This window comes from Haliotis rubra, unplaced genomic scaffold (assembly GCF_003918875.1).
Source record: "Haliotis rubra isolate DU_JTF1 unplaced genomic scaffold, ASM391887v1 Scf93, whole genome shotgun sequence".
Lineage (NCBI taxonomy): Eukaryota > Metazoa > Mollusca > Gastropoda > Lepetellida > Haliotidae > Haliotis > Haliotis rubra.
The window spans coordinates 2146102-2171381 of NW_025767668.1; the positions used below are offsets into that span (position 1 = coordinate 2146102).

General features: G+C 40.1%; 1 protein-coding gene across 1 annotated transcript in view; it reads left to right on the forward strand.

Annotated features, from left to right (window-relative positions):
- The window catches only part of LOC124264572 (CD82 antigen-like), a 34384-nt gene extending 12327 nt beyond the window's left edge, over positions 1–22057 (forward strand). The window contains exons 2-9 of the mRNA XM_046699323.1: positions 1472–1563; positions 8762–8971; positions 9365–9439; positions 10719–10823; positions 11823–11888; positions 15281–15376; positions 16336–16419; positions 17563–22057. Coding sequence (XP_046555279.1) covers positions 1495–1563; positions 8762–8971; positions 9365–9439; positions 10719–10823; positions 11823–11888; positions 15281–15376; positions 16336–16419; positions 17563–17625 — 768 coding nt within the window. The 5' untranslated portion in view covers positions 1472–1494 and the 3' untranslated portion in view covers positions 17626–22057. The remainder of the gene's footprint in view (positions 1–1471; positions 1564–8761; positions 8972–9364; positions 9440–10718; positions 10824–11822; positions 11889–15280; positions 15377–16335; positions 16420–17562) is intronic.
- Positions 22058–25280: the final 3223 nt, after the last annotated feature.

A 25280-nucleotide genomic window follows, 5' to 3' on the forward strand; every position in this document is an offset into this window, starting at 1 on the left:
CTAACATGGTGAGGGATGTGTAGATCTTTGTTTTATTAATGCTTCCGACAGCTCTTATCGACCATGTTGACCTCCTGTCTCTTGTAACAATTCCCTGAAGATCTCTGTGTAGGAAATGTAGTGTTATGCAAGTTACACTTGATATTCAGGTTAGAATTGGTCTCCACCAATCTATACTTGTGTAAGATGTGACAAACAGGATCAGATGGTCGGGCTCATTGATTTTTGCTTGATGCAAGTCATTGTATCCCAATTATATAGTCATGCTCATGATGTCAATCACTAGTTTGCCTTGATATTAGGATTACTTTCGGCTTACCTCCCTATCATTAGTATCAAGTTAACATACCATTACCTGAAAAGTACTGTTCAATGTGGTGTTATAATATAATGGTCCCCTAATCTATGTTTACATGGTTAATGAGGAACTTTCTTCGATCTGTTTAAAAATGTGGTTTATCCATCAGTAAGAATTGACAGAAAATCTTGTTTGTTTCTTGTCATGTCTATGTTATTTCCATGAAAATCTCATTGATGATTTCATGTTAATGTTAATGATAGAAATCCTTCAATAATATACAAAAGCTTGATTAGAACAGCAATTGCTTTTTCTATGAGTGATGAACACTTCAGTAATTGAAACTTATGATATTAACAACTATGGAAAGTGAACTGTGGAGTTTCTTATCTTTTCTTTATGTTTACACTTCATTAATCATCTTGAGCATGTTAATAATTTCTTGGGACACGTTTTACTAAGCCTATTTTTCCCCACCATGTTGACGAAGCATATAACTGGTAACACGCTGAACTTCACTCAATAAAATATCAGATGTCAAGTATGAAGAACATTAAATGTGGGGAATTTGAAAAGTATTGATGTTGGTTATAAAATGACTGAATTTATTGTGACTTGACAATGCTAGTCTGTCTGAGTCGCTGAACCACAATATTGTCCCATCCACCCAACCCTTTCTACAATACAATGGCCTAAATGAATCAAATTGAGATTTTCCTCAGGTCCGAGTCTCCTATCTCACTGGGATTCCTCTTCAGTTTAAGTGGAATCATTGATTTCTATCAACATTATTTATATTCACAAGCGTCAATCTTGTCTAATGCCCCCTAAACAGTTTATTTTTTGTTTCGACTTACACATCATGCATGCTCTGGTAAGTTAAGCTTACTATGCCGAAATAAATTTAACTAGACCAGGGCTTCAGACAAATACTGTAAGTTGTATGTTGAAATTTAACTAATAATCATAAATAATCAATAATAGCAGAGACCATATACCAAGTATCATCTCTGATAATAGCAAAAAACAGTTACACTTTATGGTTGTGACATAATCACTTCAGGCCTGATTTACTTTACTGTTGCTGCAGTGTTAATGTATCACAGACATGTATAAGAAGTCTTGCATGATAGCTGTTCATGCCACACACTCAATAACATGGCTCACTGTTGTTTCAGATTACAGAGTATTGAATCATGGGCTGTGGAGACTGTCTAGCTGGCTGTGCCAGAGTGCTACTCATAGTCTTTAATTTCATCTTCTGGGTAAGTCATTTGCTGTTGATTGTCAGGAATTGTACATGTGAAAGATATAATCATTTCAAGGCTTGACTAAAGCCTGTGTATTTCAAATGATTCAGCTTCCTTGATTTTCATTTTCTATCTCTGGACATGTCAGATCTTGCCGTAATAGATCATGCTAATTGGTAACATTGTTCAGAAGATGATATTGTTACGCCAAAGACCCGGGTTCGATTCCCCACATGGGTACAATGTGTGAAACCCATTTCTGGTGTCCCCCCGCCGTGATATTGCTGGAATATTGCTAAAAGCGGCGTAAAACTAAACTCACTCACTCACTCAGAAGATGATATGCATAAATGTTACTGTAATTTGTCAGAACAAGTATCATTACTGTAATATACATTTGCTAGATCGGTTTTCATGCTGTCGTCCGGTTTGTCTGGTCCAGATTAAATTATTTGCACACCTCCGTCATACACCTGAGTGTAATGTGAAGAACCAACATTAGGCCAGACCAGTTTTATTTCTTGTTTTACGGATACGCCTGTCATATTTTTTCAAGAATAATAATACATTTTTTTTTTAAATTTCCCCTCTCAAAAAAATAAAATCCTAATGTTTTTATTGGCCAAAAATGTAAACTTACAGCAAAATTGTTTTTTTGATTGTTTTTTGCCTCATATACACTTCATAAATTGCCAAAAGTAAAATACTTTGAGTATTTAGAAGGAATATTACTTTGACTGGTGATTTACTTTATTTTTCCTTATCCTGACTCATGCTAATTATGCTTGTCTCCTTCCTCTTGCGAATGATAGTGGAACACTTGAAATCCCTTGAAGTTCCCTTTAAAAAAGCGGACGTAAAATCACTCATCCAGAGTAGGGTCCCTTTCCTCCCTTTGGCGCCCAAATGGTCACGATTGGCCATATTTGTCACTCTCTCCTTCTTCGCTCTTGAGACCGCCTCCGTGGTGTAGTGGTTCGAGCGTCCGCCCGGAGAGTGGAAGGTCGCTGGTTAGATCCCTGGCCGTGTCATACCAAAAGACGTTAAAATATGGTACTTGTTGGTCCCTGCCTGACGCTCGGCATTAATGGGTACAACAAGGACTGGTCGGCTCGGAGTCAGTATAATGTGTCTGAGTGGGATATTCATGCTTCACTGCGGCATGGTATCTCAGTGGGCTAGCACTATAAAACCAGCTTAAGTCTGGGCTAGTACAAGCAGCCGCACATACACATACACGCATGCATGCACGTCGTCATATGAGCGAAATATTCTCAAGCACGACGTTCAAACCCAATTCCACCACCATCTTTGCTCTTGAGGACGGTTGTGAGAGCACCTGGGTCCCTATACGGCACATATCCTTTTTAATTTTCGGACCTTACATCAAAATTATTGCTGTATACGGTTTTTAGGATTATATTCTACAGTACGGTTTGAAATTTGATCTTAAAATTTCCATTGTTTGACAATTGATGAAAATTTGTATTCGTTGTAGGTACCGAGTGTCCGCGTCTGACCCTCATTTATTATGTCCTAATTGCACTGTTTCATGTTCTTTCAGCTCTCGCTGTGAGTGTTGTGTACATTTAAATTCTGTTTAATTTAATAATTACCTTTTTCCATCCATAGACGTGCTAAGGACTGGGTACGTAGGTATTCACAAGTCATGTCTAAATCGAGTGATTACGCTGATAACCGTGTGTTAACCACTTCTGCAGATATTCATAATTCTAGTGAATTGCTGAACGTTTCTCAGGAGCAGGTCGATGTACCAGAGGTGAATGCCGGAGGCCATAAGAGATCATCGTCTACTGAGCTGACCTCATCGCAGATGAAGAAGGCCAAATCTTCATCTTCGCAGAAGAAGAAGGCTACTACCATGAAGACTTCAGCGAAGTCTAAGATCAGCTCTACACAGAAGACGAGGTCTTTCTCAGCCGAGATTGTTCCTCCGGAAGAAGCAGATGTTTATGATGATCCACCCATCCTCATACCTGAAGTCACCATCGTCAGTAAGAAGACGAAGCCTGCTTCTACAGCTACATCGGCTTTGGTATCAGCGCAGACTTTGACAGAAGACCTACTATCAACCCAGACATCGGGTACCAGAGATAGCAGCAGCGTCAACTCGTCACGAGTACAGCGAGCCTTAGATGACGTCTCTTCAGTATCAGATGCATCATCCCTGCAGCCGTCTCTTCAGACAACGCAGAACTTCAACCCGGAACTGTTAATGCAACAATTTACAGACCAGATGATATCGATGATGGAACGTCGCTTCGCTCAAGAGAAGGCTGCTATGAAGACTGCTACAACGTCTACTAGCCTGTGTGAAGGCTCTACAATCTCCCCACCACATCTGGATGAAAAGGGAAGCCTGCGCGAAGGCTCACAGACACGACGATCTTCCCCATCTGAAGTAGACGCCCCAGAGAGTGCTGCTAAGAAGTCTTCACGTAGGAAGGAATCGAGGCGTTCCCCCAAACCCTACAGACGTCGCAGATATGAGTCGTCATCTCCATCGGACTCTGACGACCATCAAGAGCCTGCGCGAAGGCACTTCTACAGAGGGGAAGTTACGTCGAGGCCTAGAGTCTAGATCGCATCGGGATCGATCACAGATCATCCCATAGAGAGAGGGAAGATTACGTCAATCAGCCTTCGTGAAGGCTTAGAGAGATATCTCAATACTCCAGGAGGAATACACAGTCACACCAGGACCGTTCACCTGCACGCAGCTCCACATACAGATCTACATACAGAGACTCGCGTCATTATGGATCTTCAGAAAAGGAAATGTCCAACTGCACCGTCTGAAGTTAGAAGTCTGGAGAACTCTACTAATGTCAGTTCAGCATAGCAGACCCCTCCAATGACAGTCGGCCTGCGCGAAGGAATATTAGCTATACAAGCTCTCTCGGATGAAGGCCTGCACAAACGGCTATGTTCACAAAGATCCTTACTGTCAGAAGTATCAGCTGTTAGAAGCCTTGAGGATTCAACAAGCGTTAGCAGTCCAAGATGGAGCCTCCACGCAGTTTCAGCATCTCAGCAGGAAGGATTCTAACACAGAAGTAGATCCAGTCGTTCTCCAGGATTCTACGGACTGCGCAGATACGGATCTTCCAACTTGGACCTTCATCAGCCTGCACGCAGGCACTTACGGGGAGGATTATGATCAGAGTCAGCATGTCCCGCCGTTCAACGATAGCAGATTTCCCCTTCATCATAGGTTTGAGATTTCAAGATCATCAGTGAATCCCGTAATAGATCTTCAAGATGGAACATAAGAAGATAACGCAACTGGACACTACAACTAGATGATGGCTATGTTGGATCAACGCGTGGCTGAAGGAAGAGACGCACACCTGAAGTAACGATGTCAGATAACATCCGATAAAACACTGAAAATGAATTTTCATCACATGGGTTTACAAGATTTCAAGGGGACAGTTAGCAGCATTGTCGCAGTTCCTCAGCGAGACATCGGTTACGGTCAACTTTACAGAACATCTGTATAAGATGACGACTGCAGTAAAGATTATAAAGTTGAAGAATACAGTCAAAACAGATAGGGAACAGTCTGCTTACATCGATACTACGCAGCAAAGTTTTTCGCGGCCACTCAGCCATCATCACCCCATCCTCGCCTACCTGAAGTCACAGTCGTCCAGCAATGAAGAGCCGAAGCCTGCTTCTACAGCTACATGCGGCATCGAGTGGTATCAGCGCGAACTTTGACAGAAGACCTACGGTCAACCGGTGACAACGGGTACCAGAGATAGCAGCAGCGTAAAACTCTTCACGCAGTGCAGCCCGGGAGCCTTAGGATGGCGTCTCTTCGGTATCAGATGCATCATCCCTGCAGCAGCCTTCTTCAGAACTAGCGCCAGTTCTTCAACCCGGGACTGTTCATGCAACATGTTACATGACCAGATGATATCGATGATGGAGCGTCGCTTACACTTCAAGAGAGAGGCTGCTATGGGAAGACTGCTTCTAGCGCCTCCTAGCCTGTGTGAAGGCTTTGCCAGTCTCCCCACCACATCTGGATGAAGAAGGAAGCCTCTTGTGAGCTGAAGCAGGACGCACGATTTATCTTCCCTCATCTGAAGTAGACGCCCAGAGTGCTGCTAAGAAGTCTTCACGCAGGAAGCAACGGTGGCGCTCTCAAACCCTACAGACGCCGCGATATGAGTCGCCATCTCCATCGGACTTCATTTCCACTCATCAAGAGCTCTCCGCGCCGCGCACTTTACAGAGGGGAAGCATTGCCTAGGCTCTAGAGTTCAGACGATCGGATCGCATCACAGATCATCCCATAGAGAGGGAAGATTACGCCAATCAGACTTTCGTGGAAGGCTTAGAGAGATATCTCAATACTCCAGGAGGAATACACGGTCACACCGGGACCGTTCACCTGCACCGCAGCTCCACATACAGATCTACATACAGAGACTCTCGGTCATTATGGATCTTCAGATAAAAGGAAATGTCCAACTGCAACGGTCTCGAAGTTAGAAGTCTGGAGAACTCTACTAGCGTCAGTTCGGCATAGCAGACCCCTCCGATGACAATTCGGCCTGCGTGAAGGAATATTAGCTTTACAAGCTCTCTTGGATTAAAGGCCTGCACGAATGGCTATGCTCCACGAAGATCCCGCCTTACTGTCAGAAGTACCAGCCGTTAGAAGCCTGGAAGGATTCAAACGAAAGCGCTAACAGTCCAAGATGGAGCCTCCGCGCAGGTTCAGCGTCTCAGCAGGAAGTATTCTAACACAGAAGTAGATCCGGTCGTTCTCAGGATTCTTCAGATCGGCTGAGATAACGATCTTTCCAACTTGACCTTCATCAGCCTGCGCACGCAGGGGCGCATACGGGGAGGATTATATAATCCAAGGTCAGCATGTCCCTCGCCGTTCAGCGATAGCGCGAATTTCCCCTTCATCATCACGAACCCTTCGCGATACATCAGGGTTTGAGATTACAACATCACCAAAGTGAAGCCCATGAATAGATCTTCAAGATGGAAGATAAAGAAGATAAGCATAATCTGGACACTACAACTAGATGTTGGCTATGTTGGATCAGCGCTATGGGTTGAAGGGAAAGGCAGCATACCCGAAAGTAGCGACGAACAAGTGGCAGAGATTTGAACAGTATGAACAGTAACCAACTGCCTGGCCAGCCTGACAGACAGTTCCACATCCCAGCACTCTCTACAGTCCTTGGGCCACAGGATACACAGGATATATCCTTCTGCTTTGTCAGAGCACTAAAAGTCTACCTACAAAGGACAAAATAAGGAGACGAAAATTCAAGCGCCTATTCATCTCCTTATCCACTGAGACGCCCACGGAAGTCTCTCGGACAACGATATCGATCTGGATGAGAGCCGTTATACTAAGGGCCTATAAAGCAGCAGGACTTGAGCCTCCACGAGCCTCCAATCCACATGAAGTCAGAGCCTTGGCGTCTACACTTGCTCTGCATGGAAACTGCTCAATTACAACTATAAATGAAGGCTGCTTTTTGAGATCAACCACTACCTCAGAGACATTGCCACCGAAGACGCCTCAGGCATTCACCAGTTTGGGCCACTTGTTGTAGCACAACAACTAACGGTTCCACAAAGGCGCTGAGAAAATCTCACCCTTTTTATCACGTGTCTTGTGAAAACCAACGCTCTGGAGAGCAAATGATTAAAGTCCATGGACACGTCTAAGACAGACTAGCATGAGTAATAGACCCTGTACGTGTATAGGACATACTTGTACATGAAGAAGGGTAGCATCTCCACTCCCATGCACACGTCTAGGACAGACTAGCATGAGTGTACTTGGTGGCATGGTGGGCGAGCTGGCTAAGGCGCCAGGCTAGTGATCCAACGGTGCCGGGATCGAGCCCACCTGTGACAGGGTGTAAAAAACCTTGGAGTCAACTTTGTGTGCTGACTCTTTCAGTGTTGTCACAACCCCTAGTTAACAGTACACAACCCTGTGCACTTAAAAGAACCCACGAATCCGTTGGTATATGACCAGATGGTGGCTACATGAATACGTGCAAACACCTAGTTGTGGGTACAACAACTTGCAGTCCAGTCAGTCCCAGCCCACCCAGCTGTGAATGGGTACCTCATACGGATGGGAAAGCCGCAATAACTCGGTGCACCTAGTGGCGGCAAGAGTTGTATGATCCCCAGGGAGTTGAGATTGATATTAAGATGTGCAGTTGAGATTTACATCCAATGATCGAGGGAAAAACTACCAGCGCCTTGAGCATGCACTAGTGCGTGGATATGTGCGCTATATAAGTATCCAATAATAATAAATATAATACTTGTATAGGACATACTCGGACATGAAGAAGGATCGCATCTCCACTTGATGCGCGCATCAAGAGATGGAGTTGCAATAGATAACTAATGGAATATTAGTATATCTAAAATCCACACGAAAATGTCAGGAGAAGTTTTGGAATAAATCTGACAAGTTGTGGTCCCCCAGACTCATCAGAGAGAAGTTGGAAGAATCTTCAACAAGTGCCGTTATAAGTTCCCAAGAGGGGTAGAACAGGACATTAATCTACAACCAGTGAATCCAGAAGTGGCTTGACCCACCACCGTTTCCGACGGATTCTGCAAGCATAATTAGCATGAGTCAGGATAAGGAAAATATGTAATTTTCTGACTAAAATTGATATTTTATACATATCCTGACTCATGAGGTTAGCCCTCCCAACCTCCCCTCTTATGGCACTCTGGATTTCCCTGTAAATCCGAGTGTAGGGCTTACATACGGAGAGAGTGACAAATATGGCCGATCATGTGACCAAAAGGGCGCCAAAGGGAGGAAAGGGACGCTACTCTGGGTGAGTGATTTTACGTCCGCTTTTTTAAAGGGAACTTCAAGGGATTTGAAGTGTTCCACTATCATTCGTAAGAGGAAGGAGACAAGCATAATTAGCATGAGTCACGATAAGTATAAAATATCAATTTTAGTCAGAAAATTACATTTATTTTTTTTCCTCCTGCCTTTAGGTTTTCTGAGGACAAAAATCCATAATGAAAGAAATAAAATTGGTCTGGCCTTGAACTAAAATATAAATTACTGATTAATTCTCTTCACAACAGAAATTAAGATTTGTGACCATATCAATGTCTATATGATCCTGCATATTAGATTGCATAACTGTTGCTTTCTGGTCTTCAGCTGTCCGGAGCCGCAATCTTGGGTATTGGGATTTGGTTCCTTGTTGACCCCAACATCTCGTCCTACCTGGATGTCATTCAGGTCAAAGGTGAAGGCGAGCTTCTTAAATATGCAGCATACATCTTCATCGCGTTTGGTGCTTTCGTCTTCGCTGTTGGATTTTGTGGATGCTGTGGGGCCATCAGGAACAGCCAGTGTCTGCTTGGCTTTGTAAGTTTTAAACATATCTTGTTCATTGGTTAAACATTCATAAGGGACTTTTCATAATTTATGGCTAGGGGTGATGATGATTTTTATGGAGAAGCATGTACAATGTGAATGACCCCCAGTAAAAGTTATGTACAAAGTAAGTGACCCCTCCCTGCATGTTATGTACAAATTCAATGAAAAAAAAGACACGCACGCACACGCACACACACACACACACACACACACACACACGCTCTATCTCATTTTCTTGTGTTATTTAATATGTCCTAAAGGGGAACAAGGGAAACCTTTTGGGTTTTTTAAATTTTACCTGTTGTCTTTAACATGTTTGTTCAGACTAAAGACATCCTGCAGGGGAGTTATAGCCTGATGTCAGTGTGTTTGGTATTTCAGTACATCTTCTTCCTGGTGGTCGTGTTCGCTGGAGAGCTGGCTGCAGGTATCCTGGTGGCTCTGTACAGAGGAGATGTGAGTTGGCATCACAGACTTGCCAAGATATGTTGTGCATTAGCAGTGTTTGAAATACCCTTCCACCAGAACGCCCGAGATGGGTTGAGTTTTTAGTTGTGTCGTAAATAATGAAGTTTCCAGACCGACAGGTTAACATTTGAACAATGATATCTTTATCTTTACACTCAGTAACACTATGAGTGTATTCAGGAACTTGATATTAGTCCAATATGTTATCAGCTATCAGCTTGTGGAAGTTGTTACACAAAGCACATCAAACATACCTTTCCTCTAGTTTTATTCAATTAAAGAAGACTTTCAGACGAATTTGTTAGGACTGGTTGGTTTTCAGTGGGGCTGGTAGGCCTTGAAAGTTGTCAGCCCTGTTATCTGGTACAAATTTTTGGCAGGTTTCATACACTGGTATTAGTGGCACCCTGTGATGTAGATTAATATAAGCTGTATCTTGCATGTGAAGACTAGAATCCATACCCTGACAGTGTGAGTCACACCTCTCAACACCTGCCAATCACTGACATTGTCTGATACACACTTGATTATTTTCAGCACTCCGTGCTGCATAACAAATTCAATAACTCATGTTCAGCTAAGTATTTTATCTATGCACCTTTTTCAGGGTTCAAAGGGGCTTGAATTAGCCTGAAATTTTGACATTTTATCCTAAAAAACCCTGTAATTCGTTTTAGCCCTAAAAGGCTAATTAGCAAAACTTATCAAGTTATGATTTAACAGGAAACTAATACATGATAAAAATATTTTGCAATGACAATGGGTGTTAATTAATCTCCATTGCGAAGGAAAACTTTCCTAGTGCAGTGATACAGCTGAGAGTTATTTCCCTCTGATTGTCAGTCCCACACCAAACTTGTGTGTATTCACATGTGTTTTATATGTATCTATTGCTCCTTTAAATTGTTGATTGGGCACTGCCCTTAAATGGCCTTAAAAATTGAGTTAAATATGATGGCTGATAATCTGTACGACCGCTGTATTTAGACCCACCAGCTGACTTCCCAGTCATGACATAGTGACAAAGGGGACAATGAGTCAACAGAGGAAGGGAGCACCCTATAGCATCATAGGAAGTTTGCAGAAAATATATGCCCATCATGATAGATTTGCATTCAAGTGTTAAATGAACATTCTAACCTTCATTTGATGAAGTTGTTTCAGATACCTGCTTTTAATTTCAAGCAACGCATTCTCGTCATTTACAGTTGTAAATAATACATGCAAAATTCGTACTTGGTACTGAATGACATATGTTTCCTTGTAGCTGGAAACCAAACTGGAAGCTGAACTGAAGAGAAAGATCAAGGAAGAATATGATTACGCTAACAGGTCTTCAGTGGGAGATGCCATTGACAAGGTGCAGATGGAGGTAAGCCTGTCATCCTGTATGCTTTGTCCATATGTTCAGTAATGGAAACTGGATATACATCTATAATATCTTCATTGTAAATGTAGATGTCCAGCTATATTCTGATGTTTCAATCAGTTTAATAGAAGGCAAAGAGTTGTTTCGACTGCACTTATGAAAGATGTACTGTGGATGTTGCTGCAATTCTGCTGTCATGTGCTCAACTTCAATGTAGCCTGGAGTTTACATAGCAACTGGTCATAAATTGCACTTATTTGTTTGAACAACTAACTTTATTGGTAGGTCCTCTTCTGATGACTACTTGCAGGGTGTAGTGGATAGTGTCTGGCAATTGAGGGCAAAAGCTGGTGGTTCATCCTCTGATGTGTCTTACCAAAACATAGACCTGTTGTTAGCTTGCCTTGCACACTACATTAAGGTGATGAGGCAGTGTCTTAGTTGGTATTCATCGCTGACTATGTTACTTGGTGGGGGGGCACAGTTGACTCGGTTGTCTAGGTGACTCGGTTGTCTAGGGAGACAAAGTTTGTCTTCATTTCTTCGTATCAAATGCCGGGGCGGTGGGGTAGCCAAGTGGGTAAAGCGTTTGCTCATCATGCCGAAGACCCGGGTTCGATTCCCCACATGGGTACAATGTGTGAAGCCCATTTCTGGTGTCCCCTGTCGTGATATTGCTGGAATATTGCTAAAAGTGGTGTAAAACAAAACTCGCTCACTCGCTCGTCACAAATGCCAAGAACCTATGATTGTGGGTTTGAATCCCTGATTTGACCTGATTATATTTCATGGTTTGTCAGGACCATACCCTTGCTTGGACAATTCACCAGTGTAGTAAACATCTAGCTTGATCTACTTCAAGCTTTTTTCCCATATTGAGCTGACTGACTGTGACAACACTATAATAGTGACGTTGAATAAACTCGGGAATGTTGACAGCAACATTATAATGAAATGCAGATGACCTATTTGTTGTCTTCAGTTCTGTGTTCTTTGTTACAGCTCAAATGTTGTGGTGGATCAAACTCATCGGATTATAACAAAAGCAACTGGAGCACTGCTACTAAAGTAGGTATTGTATTGGATGACCATCTTTACATATATCTTTCATATAGACATTTTTGGAGGGGTTAGGTAATGATGGCCCTCAAGCAAATTTGATTGTTATGTAGAGCATTAGTGATACAGCACCATTTGTACATTCCTATCAATATTGTGCAATTGTAGGCCAAACAATTGCAATACATCAACAGTTGTAGTTGCAGAAGAATCATGCCTGGTGTACCTGTTTATTCCAACATGCTCAAGTTATATTACTCAAAGGAACTTTAGAGATTGGTTGACCATCTTTGTTTGACTATAGTTGCAATTTGTTATACATAAACAGTACTTATGTGTCAGAAGACTGATTTTACAATTGATTTGATAGCAAGGATTAAAGAAATTCAGATTAAACTTACTTCTCCTTGGTTTCAGTTGTGACCAACATGTGAAGCTGGCCAACATTTACATTGTTAGCAATACTTTATTTACCTCCTATTACAGTGATATAAATAATTAACATGAGTTGAAGTTGCTTTGCTATTGCCACAGGTGACAACTGTCACAATACAATGCAAAAGTATGGAGAATGAATATAATACTATTGCAGTAGTGAAAATAGTGGAACTATGTACAACCATGGAGTTTCAAAATTCTGTTATCTGGCTTCTCTACCAGTGGAGATTGGGACACATGTGAATAATGTCATTGTATCCCAATTGTGAAGATCTATGCTCATGATGTTAATCACTGGATTCTCTGGTCCAGACTTGATTATACTGTTCATAATTTATGGGTGGTGTTGGGTGTGTGTGTGATGATTTTAAGGGGGGTCACCCATTTTGTTCTGGGGAGCTAGGGGGGAGGGCAATTATGTACACACGTACTGGAGGGGTCAGCAATTTTGTACATAAAAATATGTTTAAAATTATGCTTAGAAATAATAGGAAGGGGAGGGGGGGTCATTGATTTTGTACATGACATGCAGGGGAGGGGTCATTTTATACATAAATTTTAGGGGGGTCATTCACATTGTACATGCTTCTCCATAAAAATCATCACCACCCCCGTAGCCATAAATTATGAACGGTCCCTTACAGACCGCCTGTGCAAAATAAATATCTAATTTAGCTGTGAAGTGGTAATGACTGCCTGTGTATAGCTGGAATATTGCTGAGTATGGTGTTAAACAACAACCAAACAAACAAATATGTAAATATATCATTACCACATAACAGCTAAATTAGATATTTATTTTTGTTTTATTTGAAATGAAAAGATTGATTTTCTTTTATGTTTTTGAAATGAAAAGATGGATTTTCTGGGTGGTCATTGTGCCCTGATCATGTGTTCAGGGCTGCCAAGATGGCCCAGTTAATGTCAATTCAAAGTCACATGTTAACTCATTCACCATTTGAACATTTTTATTCTTTAAACATTATGGCATAGCGAAATGGTCTATAGGTTTTGGTAATTTTATCAAAACCATGTTAGTATCTTTGACTTTGTCTTTCAATAATTGAGCAAGAATACAGAATACCACATACCTTCCAACATAATGGTACTGAATGTGCTGCCCCTTACTGAGCTTTGCTAAAATAGGCCTACCACACAACAGTTTAGTCTCCAAATTTAATGAAATATGCATAATGAATTTCAGCAATCTATGGAAAAGCATTTTTAGGTAATTTTTCTGTGTTGATGTCCAATATGTTTGGTGAATATGTCAAACATAACCTTTGGTGCCTTTTTATTTACAGATTAGGTTTTTATTTTTCTCGTTTCCATGGAAATTTTGACTTACACCCATATAAATGCTTCGGCTTCCGGAATCATAACTCAAGAACCGCTCAGCATTTTTCAACAAAACTTGGTGGGATATAGCAAACAGATCCTAAAGTGGTGCCTTTGCCATACAGATTTTTTGCATTTTATTTTTCCGGTCCGTCTCTATGGAAACCATCCTTCCTTAGTCCCAAAAGTGAGGGTTTGCTTTGCTTCGAGCATAACTCAAAGAACCATTCAATATTTTTCAACAAGACTTGGTAGATATATCAAAATAGAACCTTAAGTGGTGCCTTTTGCTATTTACAGATTATTAGCATTTTCACTTTTCTCGGTTTCCATGGAAACATTTTGGACTTAGTCAAAAGTGAGGGGTGGGCTTCGTTTCCGAGCATAACTGAAGAACCGTTCAATATTTTCAACAAAACTTGGTAGATATAGCAAACAGATCCTAAAGTTGTGCCTTTTGCTATTTGCAGATTTTTGGCATTTTTCCCGGTTTCTATGGAAACGATTCGGACTTAGTCCCAAAAGTGAGGGGTGGGCTTCGTTTCCGGAGCATAACTCAAGAACCGTTCAATATTTTTCAACAAAACTTGGTAGATGTATGAAACAGAACCTTAAGTGGTGCCTTTTGCTATTTGCAGATTTTTGTCATTTTTATTTTTCTTGGTTTCCATGGAAACATTTTGGACTTAGTCTCAAAAAGTAAGGATTGCTTTCGTTTCCGGAGCACAACTCAAAAACCGTATAATATTTTTCAACAAAACTTGGTAGATATAGCAAACACATCCTAAAGTTGTGCCTTTTGCTATTTGCAGATTTTTGGCATTTTTATTTTTCCCGGTTTCCTTGGAAACGATTCGGACTTAGTCCCAAAAGTGAGGGGTGGGCTTCGTTTCCGGAGCACAACTCAAAACTTTCTATATCTTTCAGCAAAACTTGGCAGATATGTGAGGCAGATCCCAAAGTGGTGCCTTTTGCTATTTGCAGATATTTGTGATTTATTATTTTCTCGGTTTCCATGGAAATGATTCGGACTTAGTCTCAAAAGGAAGAAGGGATGGGTTTGTTTCGAGACACAACTGGAAAACTTCTTAATATCTTTCAGCAAAACTTGGCAGATATGTGAGGCAGATGCCAAAGTGGTGCCTTTTGCTATTTGCAGATATTTGTGATTTATTATTTTCTCAGTTTCCATGGAAACAATTTGGACTTAGTCTCAAAAGGGAGGGGTAGGTTTTGTTTCCGGAGCACAATGCGAAAACTTCTTAATATCTTTCAGCAAAACTTGGCAGATATGTGAGGCAGATCCCAAAGTGGTGCCTTTTGCTATTTGCAGATTTTTGTCATTTATTTTTTTCATGATTTCCATGGAAACGATTTGCACTTAGTCTAAAATCAAGCTGGACTTTAAGTAACTGTCAGATGATTTGTTCTTTCAAAGATGTGGAGGCCGGGGATATGTCATCTTCTGATGAGTCATTTTTCCTGTTGTTTCAAGCTTAGTCACCCTATTCTGAAGAGAGTCATGCTGTCACTTGCTGCTGTGTTAGCAACAGGAAGTAAACTTGGCAGCTAGGTGTCGGTATTGTGTAGGTGTGCCAGTAAATGTTTCTGTGATGTTGCTTCAGCTTGTCTACCCTGAATCCTGCTGTACCAAGGATGCAAACAACAACATTGCTGATCTGAGTCAGTGTCAAGCTGGGACAGGCTCCTACAATAAAAGGGTAGGTAGTTCTTGGAGTGGCTTGGCAAACACATCAGAACCTTTTCCACTGATGCACCATTTTGTTTGAAACATCAGATCCTCTGGATCCTCTCGCCCGTAACTTTGGTGACAACAAATACATGATTAATTTGAGGTTTGTTGCATAAATCATACCATCCTTTTATCTTTATCATGAATAGTCCAGCAATACTTGGTGAATCACAGTGGGGAACACCAGAAATAGCTTTCACATTTGAACCATGTGTACATAACTCTGACCTTGAATTTAGAGGAAGTTATCATTGCATGCCTGATACATGTGTATCTCTGCCAGTGTACCTGAGCAGTAATGGCACCTTTGTTTTGTTTTCTATACCTTATTATCTCTTTAATCTTATGATGCCTTTTGGTTATTATACTGCTCAAAAGATGTGAAAGAACACCTCTTTCTTTATATTATTGAAGGGACGGTGGGGTAGCCCAGTGGTTAAAGCGTTCACTTGTCACGCCCAAAACTCGGGTTCGATTCCCCACATGGGTACAATGTGTGAAGCCTATTTCTGGTGTCCCCCGCCATGATATTGCTGGAATATTGCTAAAAGCGGTGTAAAACCGAAGTCACTCACTCACTCATGACAATCAGGGGTGCAAATAACCCATTGCCCGATGTCCCAGTCCAGTGTTTTTTTCTGTTGGGCAAGCAAATTTGTATATCCGGTGTCCAGTTGACTTTCCAATGTTTATTATGTTGTTTATTTCAAAAATCAACAAGAAAATCAGCCGGTATAGTGGAAACATTTTCAGGGCAAGTGATTTTACATGTGCCACTGTACTGGAGTACACTAGCAATTTTAAAGTTATTTCCACCCCTGACAATATGGCAGTGACAGATTAACTGTGAGAATGAGAAAGAATCTTATGTTGTTTGATTTCTTTTGAGTAGTATATGTAAGACTTACTGTGATGTTCTGTATACAGGGATGCAAGGATAAGCTGATTGAATGGATGAAACAACACAGCACCATCATCATTGGTGTTGGATGTGGCATTGCTGGAATACAGGTAACATTACTTACAGAAATACAAGCGAAGATCCGGGGTTGGTCTTTGCCAACCCATGCTTGTCGTAAGAGAGGATCAGACTCCATGATTGACTTGGTTGACACACGGAGACCCGTGAAGATACGGGTTAAAATTGGTCTTCAGTAATTCATGGTTGTCGTAAAAGGCGACTAACGGGATTGAGTGGTCAGGCTCGCTGACTTGGTTGACACATGTCATCGCATCCCAATTGCATAGAATGATGCTTATGCTATTGATCACTGGATTGACTGGTCCAGACGCGATTATTTAGAGATTGACATCATATAACTGGAATGTTGATGAGTGCGGCATTAAACAACAATCCAACCAAAATCATACCTTAGACATACTGGAAATGAATAACATATACAGTGGAAACCGCCTAAGTAAAGACCGCTTAACTAAACAGACCGGATAAGTAAACACTATTCCTTGGTCCCGCCCGGCAAATTTCTTCATTAATTATCACTATTAGAGTTTGGTTAACTAAACTTGGATAAGTAAACAATACCGCTTAACTAAAGGTCTTCTCACGGTCCCTGGAAGTAAATTACTTTACAAAAGAGACCAGATAACTAAATTAGTGATTACCACATAATCCGACATGAGGGGCACCTGTCAGTCTCCAGCTATACAAACATCCTTCCTACAGCTCGCTGGCGTCATGCAGTTGACAATACACTGACAACTGGAGGCCAGCCCTGATAAGTTGTTCATTGTTACATATGCATACATATACATGCATATGGTTGTCATTTGCAGGTTTTTATAAGTTTGGATAAGTAAAATGCCTGATAAGTAAACAATTTTGTCGAGTCCCTTGAAATTTTACTTATCAGGTTTCCACTGTACTACTTTTAACACTTGTCTCATACATGTGCCTATAGTGTATCCTGCCAAGCCATGTTCTTTGATTACTACAGTGAATCTTACAGGCTATGACAGATTCATTGTGCGTGAATGTGTAAAACATTTTATTTAAACTTTGGGCAGATGTAGTTAAAGAATGTATGTTGCATTAATGTTGTATCTGCAGTTCAAATGATCTGACCTGTTCTGTAGGTTATATTTACTTCCATATTTTATCCCGAAGATTCCAATGGGGCATTCCTATCTTTACAGATCATTGGCTTGGTGTTTGCCATTGCACTGTGCAGACAGATCCGGTCTGAAGAGAAGTGCTAAATGTCTGTATTAGACATTACAGCAAAACATCAGCATTGGAGATGGACAGAGGATATATCGATGAGTTCAACAACAGTGAATGACAGTAGAACATGCCTTAGTAGACGTAACATAGCAAGAAACTAGTGCTCAGCCTGTGACAAGTTCACACATGAAAATGTCTATTTGTCTTTCGTCAGAGATTGTAGTTACAGAAAAATGGCATCTGTACATTTTCCATGACAGCTGTTAAAGATTTTGGCAGATAGTGTCCATTACCTCCAGTAAGGACTTCACCTCTCCTTTTAAGCTTTGATTCCCTTATTCTTTTTGTGGTCTCTGCTTAGCTTGGACTGTTTCTATGTATAACTGATCTATTTTTCTGTAATTTTAATTAACATGTTTTTGGTTTATGTTTCCAAAATTGAGAGGCTTCTGTGGTGTTTCAACAACATGAGGAAAATGACTTCAAGACTATGAATATGATGGAACTGAAAGGCTCTGCTTAGCTGAATGTGGGGATTTTGGATTTGTTTTTGGTTAAAGATAAATGTCCAAGCTATACAGAGACTATTTCTCTCATCCATTGAATAATCAAGAGATCTGGTTCATGTGTATATTTCAGTGTTATTATATCGATGGTGAACATATTGTGGTGTCTCATTCCATTCCTTCAAATATCCTGACCTCAGAAAAACAACAAAATGCATTCTTTTTCCATTTTATCAATTGATAATGTATGCACTTTGTATTGTTGGTGCAATTTTCATATGGTTGTTATTTTCTTGCACAGCATGAACTCTCGGAATGAGACTTTCAGAACAGCTGAACTGTTACTACTGTCATGGTAGACATGCAGTTGAATGGAATTTTGGAATCTGGAGAAATTCACTCACTTAATTCTTGAGCATCACTATCTGGAAACATGGTATGTGAATCTAGTCCTTCATCTCAGTGTGTACGTTACCATGGTAACTAGTCCATTTGACGACAGGCCGTAATCTTGCTGCTGATAGTATGTGATGCCACGTCAGTGTCTATTCTGCTATTGTATGTTTTCTCCATGTAATTCTCGGACGACACTAGTTGGCATAGTGTTAGGTTATTACTTCCCTTGTTTATGACAAGGATGCTCAGTGGTATTACAGTTAGATAGTTATAATAACCAAATATGTTGTTATTATTGAAATTTACACAGATCCACTTTGGATGACTAATTTATCTTTCACAATTTTTTAATGATTCTACCAATGTCTTTTTTTATTCTATAGGTTTGAGCTCCAAATACATTTACAGTTTTTAATGTATCACATTCAGATATTTAGAGTTTTTAGTACCCTTAAAAATATATATTTTTGTGTTAATACACAGATTTGATTAAATTGCTCAAGTGTTTTCTTTCTCTATCTCTGACATGTTTTTTTTCATCTTTTGTTGAGTATTTTCATTGTTTCAAGCACAAGAGGTATTACAGTGCTATAACCTGACTTACTTGATCTTTGTTTAGTATTATGTGCAATATGCCTGATAAAGTATAGATGGATCTATCATCAGCTTGAGTTTTGTTTGTAATTATGTTGATCATGATAATACAGTAACCATGGTTACCAACATGAAAGTAATCATGTGACATGTTATGTGGCTTTGTTTTTCGGATTGGTACCTGTCTATATTTGCAATGCTGAAACTAATACATGTATTTAGGATTCTGCTTTTATCATGCTTATGGGGGTTTGGCATTGTTTGGACATACATTTATTCCATGCTGTTATGATCGGGAGATTGTGCCAGTATGCATATCGCCCCAGTGAATCTCCATTGCTACAATTGCGGAGGAAACTTGACATAGTGGATTTTTTAAAGACCATCTCTTTGTTTGAGACATATGTTCATTGCTTGATTTAATGAAAATATTTTGAAAGAAAATGGAATTGAAATATGTGAAGATTGAGTTTTGCCCATTTGTGCCCCATGGTGATGTAATGACATTGGTTTCAGCCTGAATGTTAGACTGAGTTAGGATTAGGAATATCTTGCAGGTATTTTGGCAATAACAAAAACATGAAGCGAATAGACAAAGCAGACAGGATATTCATGCTTTACAAATTTTATTATTAGTGTAAGAAAAATCATTAATTGTTAAAGTTGATGTTTATGACCCAATTGTTAGATTGAAAATTGAAGCTTTTGAAATGGCAGCAGAATGTCTTCTATAATGTTATTGTTGACTGTAAGTTGTGGAAGAGTATTCCCTGTTTGTTGATTCTTCAGTGTTACTCCTTGTTGGTTTGTGGTGATCATGTCATGAAGTCCTACATCTCACTTGATGTTCATGTTACTTCCATTTTGTGGTGAGACAGGTCACCCTGATGACATATTTTTAACATTTTCCACAAAGGCACAGTTAACTATAAATATGTCCAATGTTTTCACAGATCAAAGCAAAAGAATGTGCCTTAGTTTGGTATCGGTTTCACTGAGAAATTGGCAATGTTCATGCTACGAGTCTACAAAATTTGGTTTACAGACACAGGTAATGGCAGAGATGTACGGCAAATTAAAATTTATGAAAAAGAACCGGGACTTTTCAAGCAATGGCAGTATATCGAAACGTGTAGTAAATGTTTCAATATTTTGTTGTGACCTATATATTGCTTGCTCTAGTTTGACCATTTGTCATCTAGCTAGGTTATATGCCCTTTATGATTGTGAATACTCACATCGCTTTGCCACATTGATATAAATATTTATGTTCATTTGCAGAACGTATTTAAAGTACTGTAATTTTCAAAAGCATGACATGTTGTATTTTCAGTGTGTGTCTTTCATTTTCAATGCAACTTTGCAAGTTCACATTATATGAATGTACAATTTTTCTCACTGGAAGCCAGTATTTGCACTTCTTGTCAGCTTTACACATGGTTGAAGGCTTTATATATTCAAACACCCATGACCTTACTTTTTGTAGCATATATTTTACATCTTGTTATGCAGAGCGCTTTTTTCCTTAAAATGTTTGATAATGTTATTAATTTATAATTTTGGAGTTGATACAAAATGATTGTACATCAAGACTAATAATGCAGTGTTAATGTGCCTGCAAAGTGACAGGAAGTATGCGTCGATGTGTCGGTGATTAGTATCTTGATAGGGAAGTTGGAGCGGTGGAAATGACAGCCCTACTTCACATCATGCTATTTCTCTTTCTCCAGGTTTTTTGTATGGGCCTAATTGTATTTTAAATAATAATATTCAAATGGCATGTTTTATTATGTAAAACATTTATATCTTAGAATGTTGATTGTTTCCTTCTAACAAATAGCTTAACATAGCTGTGTGATAAGAACTGAATTCTATTATTTACGTGGAATATTGATGTTTTATTCTGACTGATCACATGCTCAAGTTATCACTTGCCTCCAGTGTATCTTCATGCTTTTTCCGGACAGTTGTAAAATAAGAAATAAAATTGGTATTGCTAAAGTAAAAAAATAGTCACACTTCTGAAATTATGGTTGAACTAATGTTAACACAAACAAAAGATTTCCAAAGTCAGAGCCTACCTTCACATAATGTTTTGGTCAAAATCATCCCAGAACCATTGGCAGGTTCGACCTTTTGATAGTTAGGACCGACCTTTTGATATTCCTAGACATTCTGGGAGATATTTTTTAATATAACTTGTTCCAGAAAATATTGTGAAATGTATTGTAAACACATTTGTTATTTATTGTTTGGCCCTTCCTTCCTCTTACAGGAATATATTTTCATGTCTTGAAGCTCTGACTGAAATGAAATAGTGAACGTAGGTCAATTAGGTCCTTGGGTTTCTTCCCCTGCCCCTTCTCTGACATTGGCAATATTACTCAATAAAGTTCCAGTTCTGCTGCAGGAGCTCCATTAGGACTGGAAAAGAAGTATTGTAGTTTGGTCATATCTGAACTTTTGAAACTAAGAATCATATCTTTTTGTACTTGAAAAATAATTGTTTGGTACATGTTTACAGCAAACTAGCAAAATGTTTTTTTTCAACAATATGGTCAACAAATTTAACAAGATTGTTTGTATTTATACCTACGTATATATCAAAAGACTTGAAGTATATTCATCCATCATGAAATCTTTGGAGTATTCATCTCTCCATTTCTTACAGGTATATGTATTTTCATCAAAATTTCCAAGGTGGAAAAAAAGTAGATTTTTTGGTAGGATTTGACTATTATTAGTGTATGTTGAGTGTTATTTTGTTAATGTGTCTAACAGATACTCATCATATTGTAATGTCTTGTATTGTAAGCTGTAGAAGATATTTGGAAGGATCGATCTGTAGCCAAGCAGTGTGCAGTTTGTGTGCATGTTCTGCCTTGTTTTCTATACTTTTGTGTAATGTTGTAAATTGATATTTTGTAAGATTAAATCATCTTATATTCCGTAATAAAATAAATCAGTGTTACGTGGATTGATGTTCTTCATAAATGAAACTCAGAAAAACAGTTACTTGTTCCCTGCTGAGCTGTGACACAACTTACTCCTGTTTACCACCTGGCGCAGGTGGCTCTACAGCTTGAGTCAAGGACAGGATGGATGATAATGCTGATTTCCTTGGAAAAATAGGTTAACTACCCCACATTTTGAAAACTGGGTCTATAAGTAAACAACATGAGGAGAGCTTCTTACAAAAAAATGTATGTAGAGGTTTCTTGACAGGAAACTATCGTGTATAATTTATTGGTTATCGTTACTGCAGTTATGTGTTCAGTGAATATGGAAACCAAGCTGTTTCTACGGCCAGGGTTGTGCTGAAATATCACCTCCAGCAGTGAAAAGTGCAGCTCGTCAACTAGACTAAGGCTTAGTCTCTGAATACATATAATTTTGATAGTAACAAACAAGCCCATTTAAATTGAAAAGGAGCCCTAGGGAGACCAGAGATTCAGAACCTGGGGAAATCTAGACTTGCTTCGTTTAGGGCTTTAGCACTACAGGGAATGCTAGGCTGTAGGGGAAAATAATGTGGTTCAGGGACTGTGAGACAGACTACTCGTCAACCAACAAAGATCATTCTCACACTAGAGATGCGGGCGGTGTGGCAGCCGAGTTGTTCGCTCGTCGAGGACCCTGGTTCGATTCGCCACATGGGTATAATGTGTGAAGCCCATTTCTGGTTCCGCCGCCGTCATATTGCTGGAATACTGTGCGGGCGTAAAACTAAACTCATCACTCATACTGGAGATGTGATTTAACTACAGATCTATCATTTAATATGTGTACCATCCACATACATTAGTCACTGCTTTTACATATTGTCTCTTTGGGGGCGGTGGGGTAGCCTTTTGGTTAAATCGTTCGCTCGTCACGCCAAAGACCTGGGTTCGATTCCTCACATGGGTATAATGTGTGAATCACATTTCTGGTGTCGACCGCCGTGATATTGCTGGAATATTGCTAAAATATGGCGTAAAACCATAATCACTCACTATCATCTCATTTACTAGTATCTATTTTGCGCTGCTTGCCGTTACTAGTTTAAAACATCAGCAGATTCTGCTGAATTACAGTTCGCATCTTGCTGACGGATTGTAGGGGCAAGAATGTCACACTGACGGATTGTAGAGGCAAGAGTGTCACACTGACGGATTGTAGGGGCAAGAATGTCACACTGGCGGATTGTAGGGGCAAGAATGTCACACTGACGGATTGTAGGGGCAAGAATGTCACACAGGTTCTCAATGTGGATCCGATCCGGGCCCCGTTCCTCAAAGCGATCGTAGCGCTACGACAGTCGTACGTCTATGTTAAAGTATGGGAGTTACAATCATCTTAGCGATACGATCGTTGTGAGGAACGGGGCCCAGGACTGTATCAGGTCCAGACTTCAAGATGGTCATGGGCGATTTGCTTTGGCCTGCTGAAAATTTTAATGTGCACGGTGCGAGACCTTAGAGAATGTTTGTTGAAATGTGGCACTACAATGAGATCAAACTGTCACTGAGCGTGTGCCCGGTACTGTAACCGGCCCAGTCTGCAACCGTTTTAAACACATCCATCTGCACATCTGAATGTTTTCTTCGGCGAATCGCCTGAAAACCGTAGATCTGTAGTGGGTGTACACTGACACATACCTGCACCAGTACGTGAAACAAGTTATTATCAATTCCTAATTCATCCTCATGGACGTTGTGGCTGGTGAGGGCACCGTGTGTTCTAGCCGTGCAAATCCTCCATTCCTGGTGATGATCTGGGATCACTTCATCCCAACATATGGGTTCTTCCAAAACCAGATTATGCAAAACATTAACAAGTGTCCCTAATTCTCTTCTTCATATCAACTCCTGCAACCTTTAATCGGGTTCCTAATATATGTCATTGAAAACCACACAAGGACACCAATGACCAGACTTATTTGGACGATATGAAAAAGGATACAGACATGGTACAGGAGTTTGGCACATTAGAAAGTGCACAAGCAAGACAGATGTGTATAGTTGAACGATTTGGTTGGTTCGTTTGTAGCCCTCATCAATATTCCAGCTACATGGCGGCGGTCTGTAAATAATCAGACCAGACAATCCAGTGATCAACATCATGACCATCATGGCAACTGGGATACGATGACATGTGTCAACCAGTGTTGGAACAGTATTTGTCAGATTACACTTGTTAACATAGAATTTTGCTACAGTGAACACATAATTAAGACTCATAATGTCAGCCTTACATAAGAATCTGTTTCCTGACATCCAGGCAATACATTCTCTCTGTAAAAAAAAATATGATAGCTACTAGTTTTAAATTTATTTAAATTTGATGCTCTGGTGTTTTTACTGCCCTTCGATGACAGGTTTTTCTGTCCTAAATTTATTGATTTAATATTGATATAAATTAACGTGTTCTCGTCACGATATGGCTGAAATATTGCCGATGTGACGCTAAATATTAACTCACTCAATGTAACAAAACATATGTTGCCAATCGATAAACTTTAACCAAAAAGATATGACTGATGAACAATAAAAAATAGAAATGATTAACAGTATCAGTGAAATCACACTTCGCACACTTAGTAGTAAACTTTGTAGTCCAAATGTGAGTGAATGCAGACTTGGTGTCGTCGCTATATGGCTGAAATAACGCCGATGCGGTGTAAAACTCAACTCATCTCAATTATGACGTTTACGCTTACGTACAGGGCGACCCTTGAAGATCCGGGTTAGAATTGGTCAATCGCCTAGATCGATGTCCGTGGTGTGGGCACTGGACTACAGGGCCCCGTTTGACAAAGCTCTCGTAAGCCTAAGATCTCGTAACTTTTCTCGTAGCATTCGTACCTCCATTACTGTAACATTGGAGGTTCGAATGCTACGAGAAAAGTAACTAGATCTTAGGCTTACGAGAGCTTTGTCAAACGGGGCCCTGGAATGGTGTAGGAGTCAGTGACATAGCCGCTTAGGCAAAGAATGGTTGGTCGGAGGACAGTGTCTCCTAACTATCAACACATCATTCAGGGACTGGCCGCATTCATTCAATGAATAACGCAACAACTCAGATAATATAATCCATAACTCTCTTCATACAAAAAGACTCGAACAGGACAGGACAGGCTCGTCAACAAATGGAAAACTGCAACGATCGTTCTGCTGATTTTGAACCGGCATCAATTTGTTAGAGTAGACAGT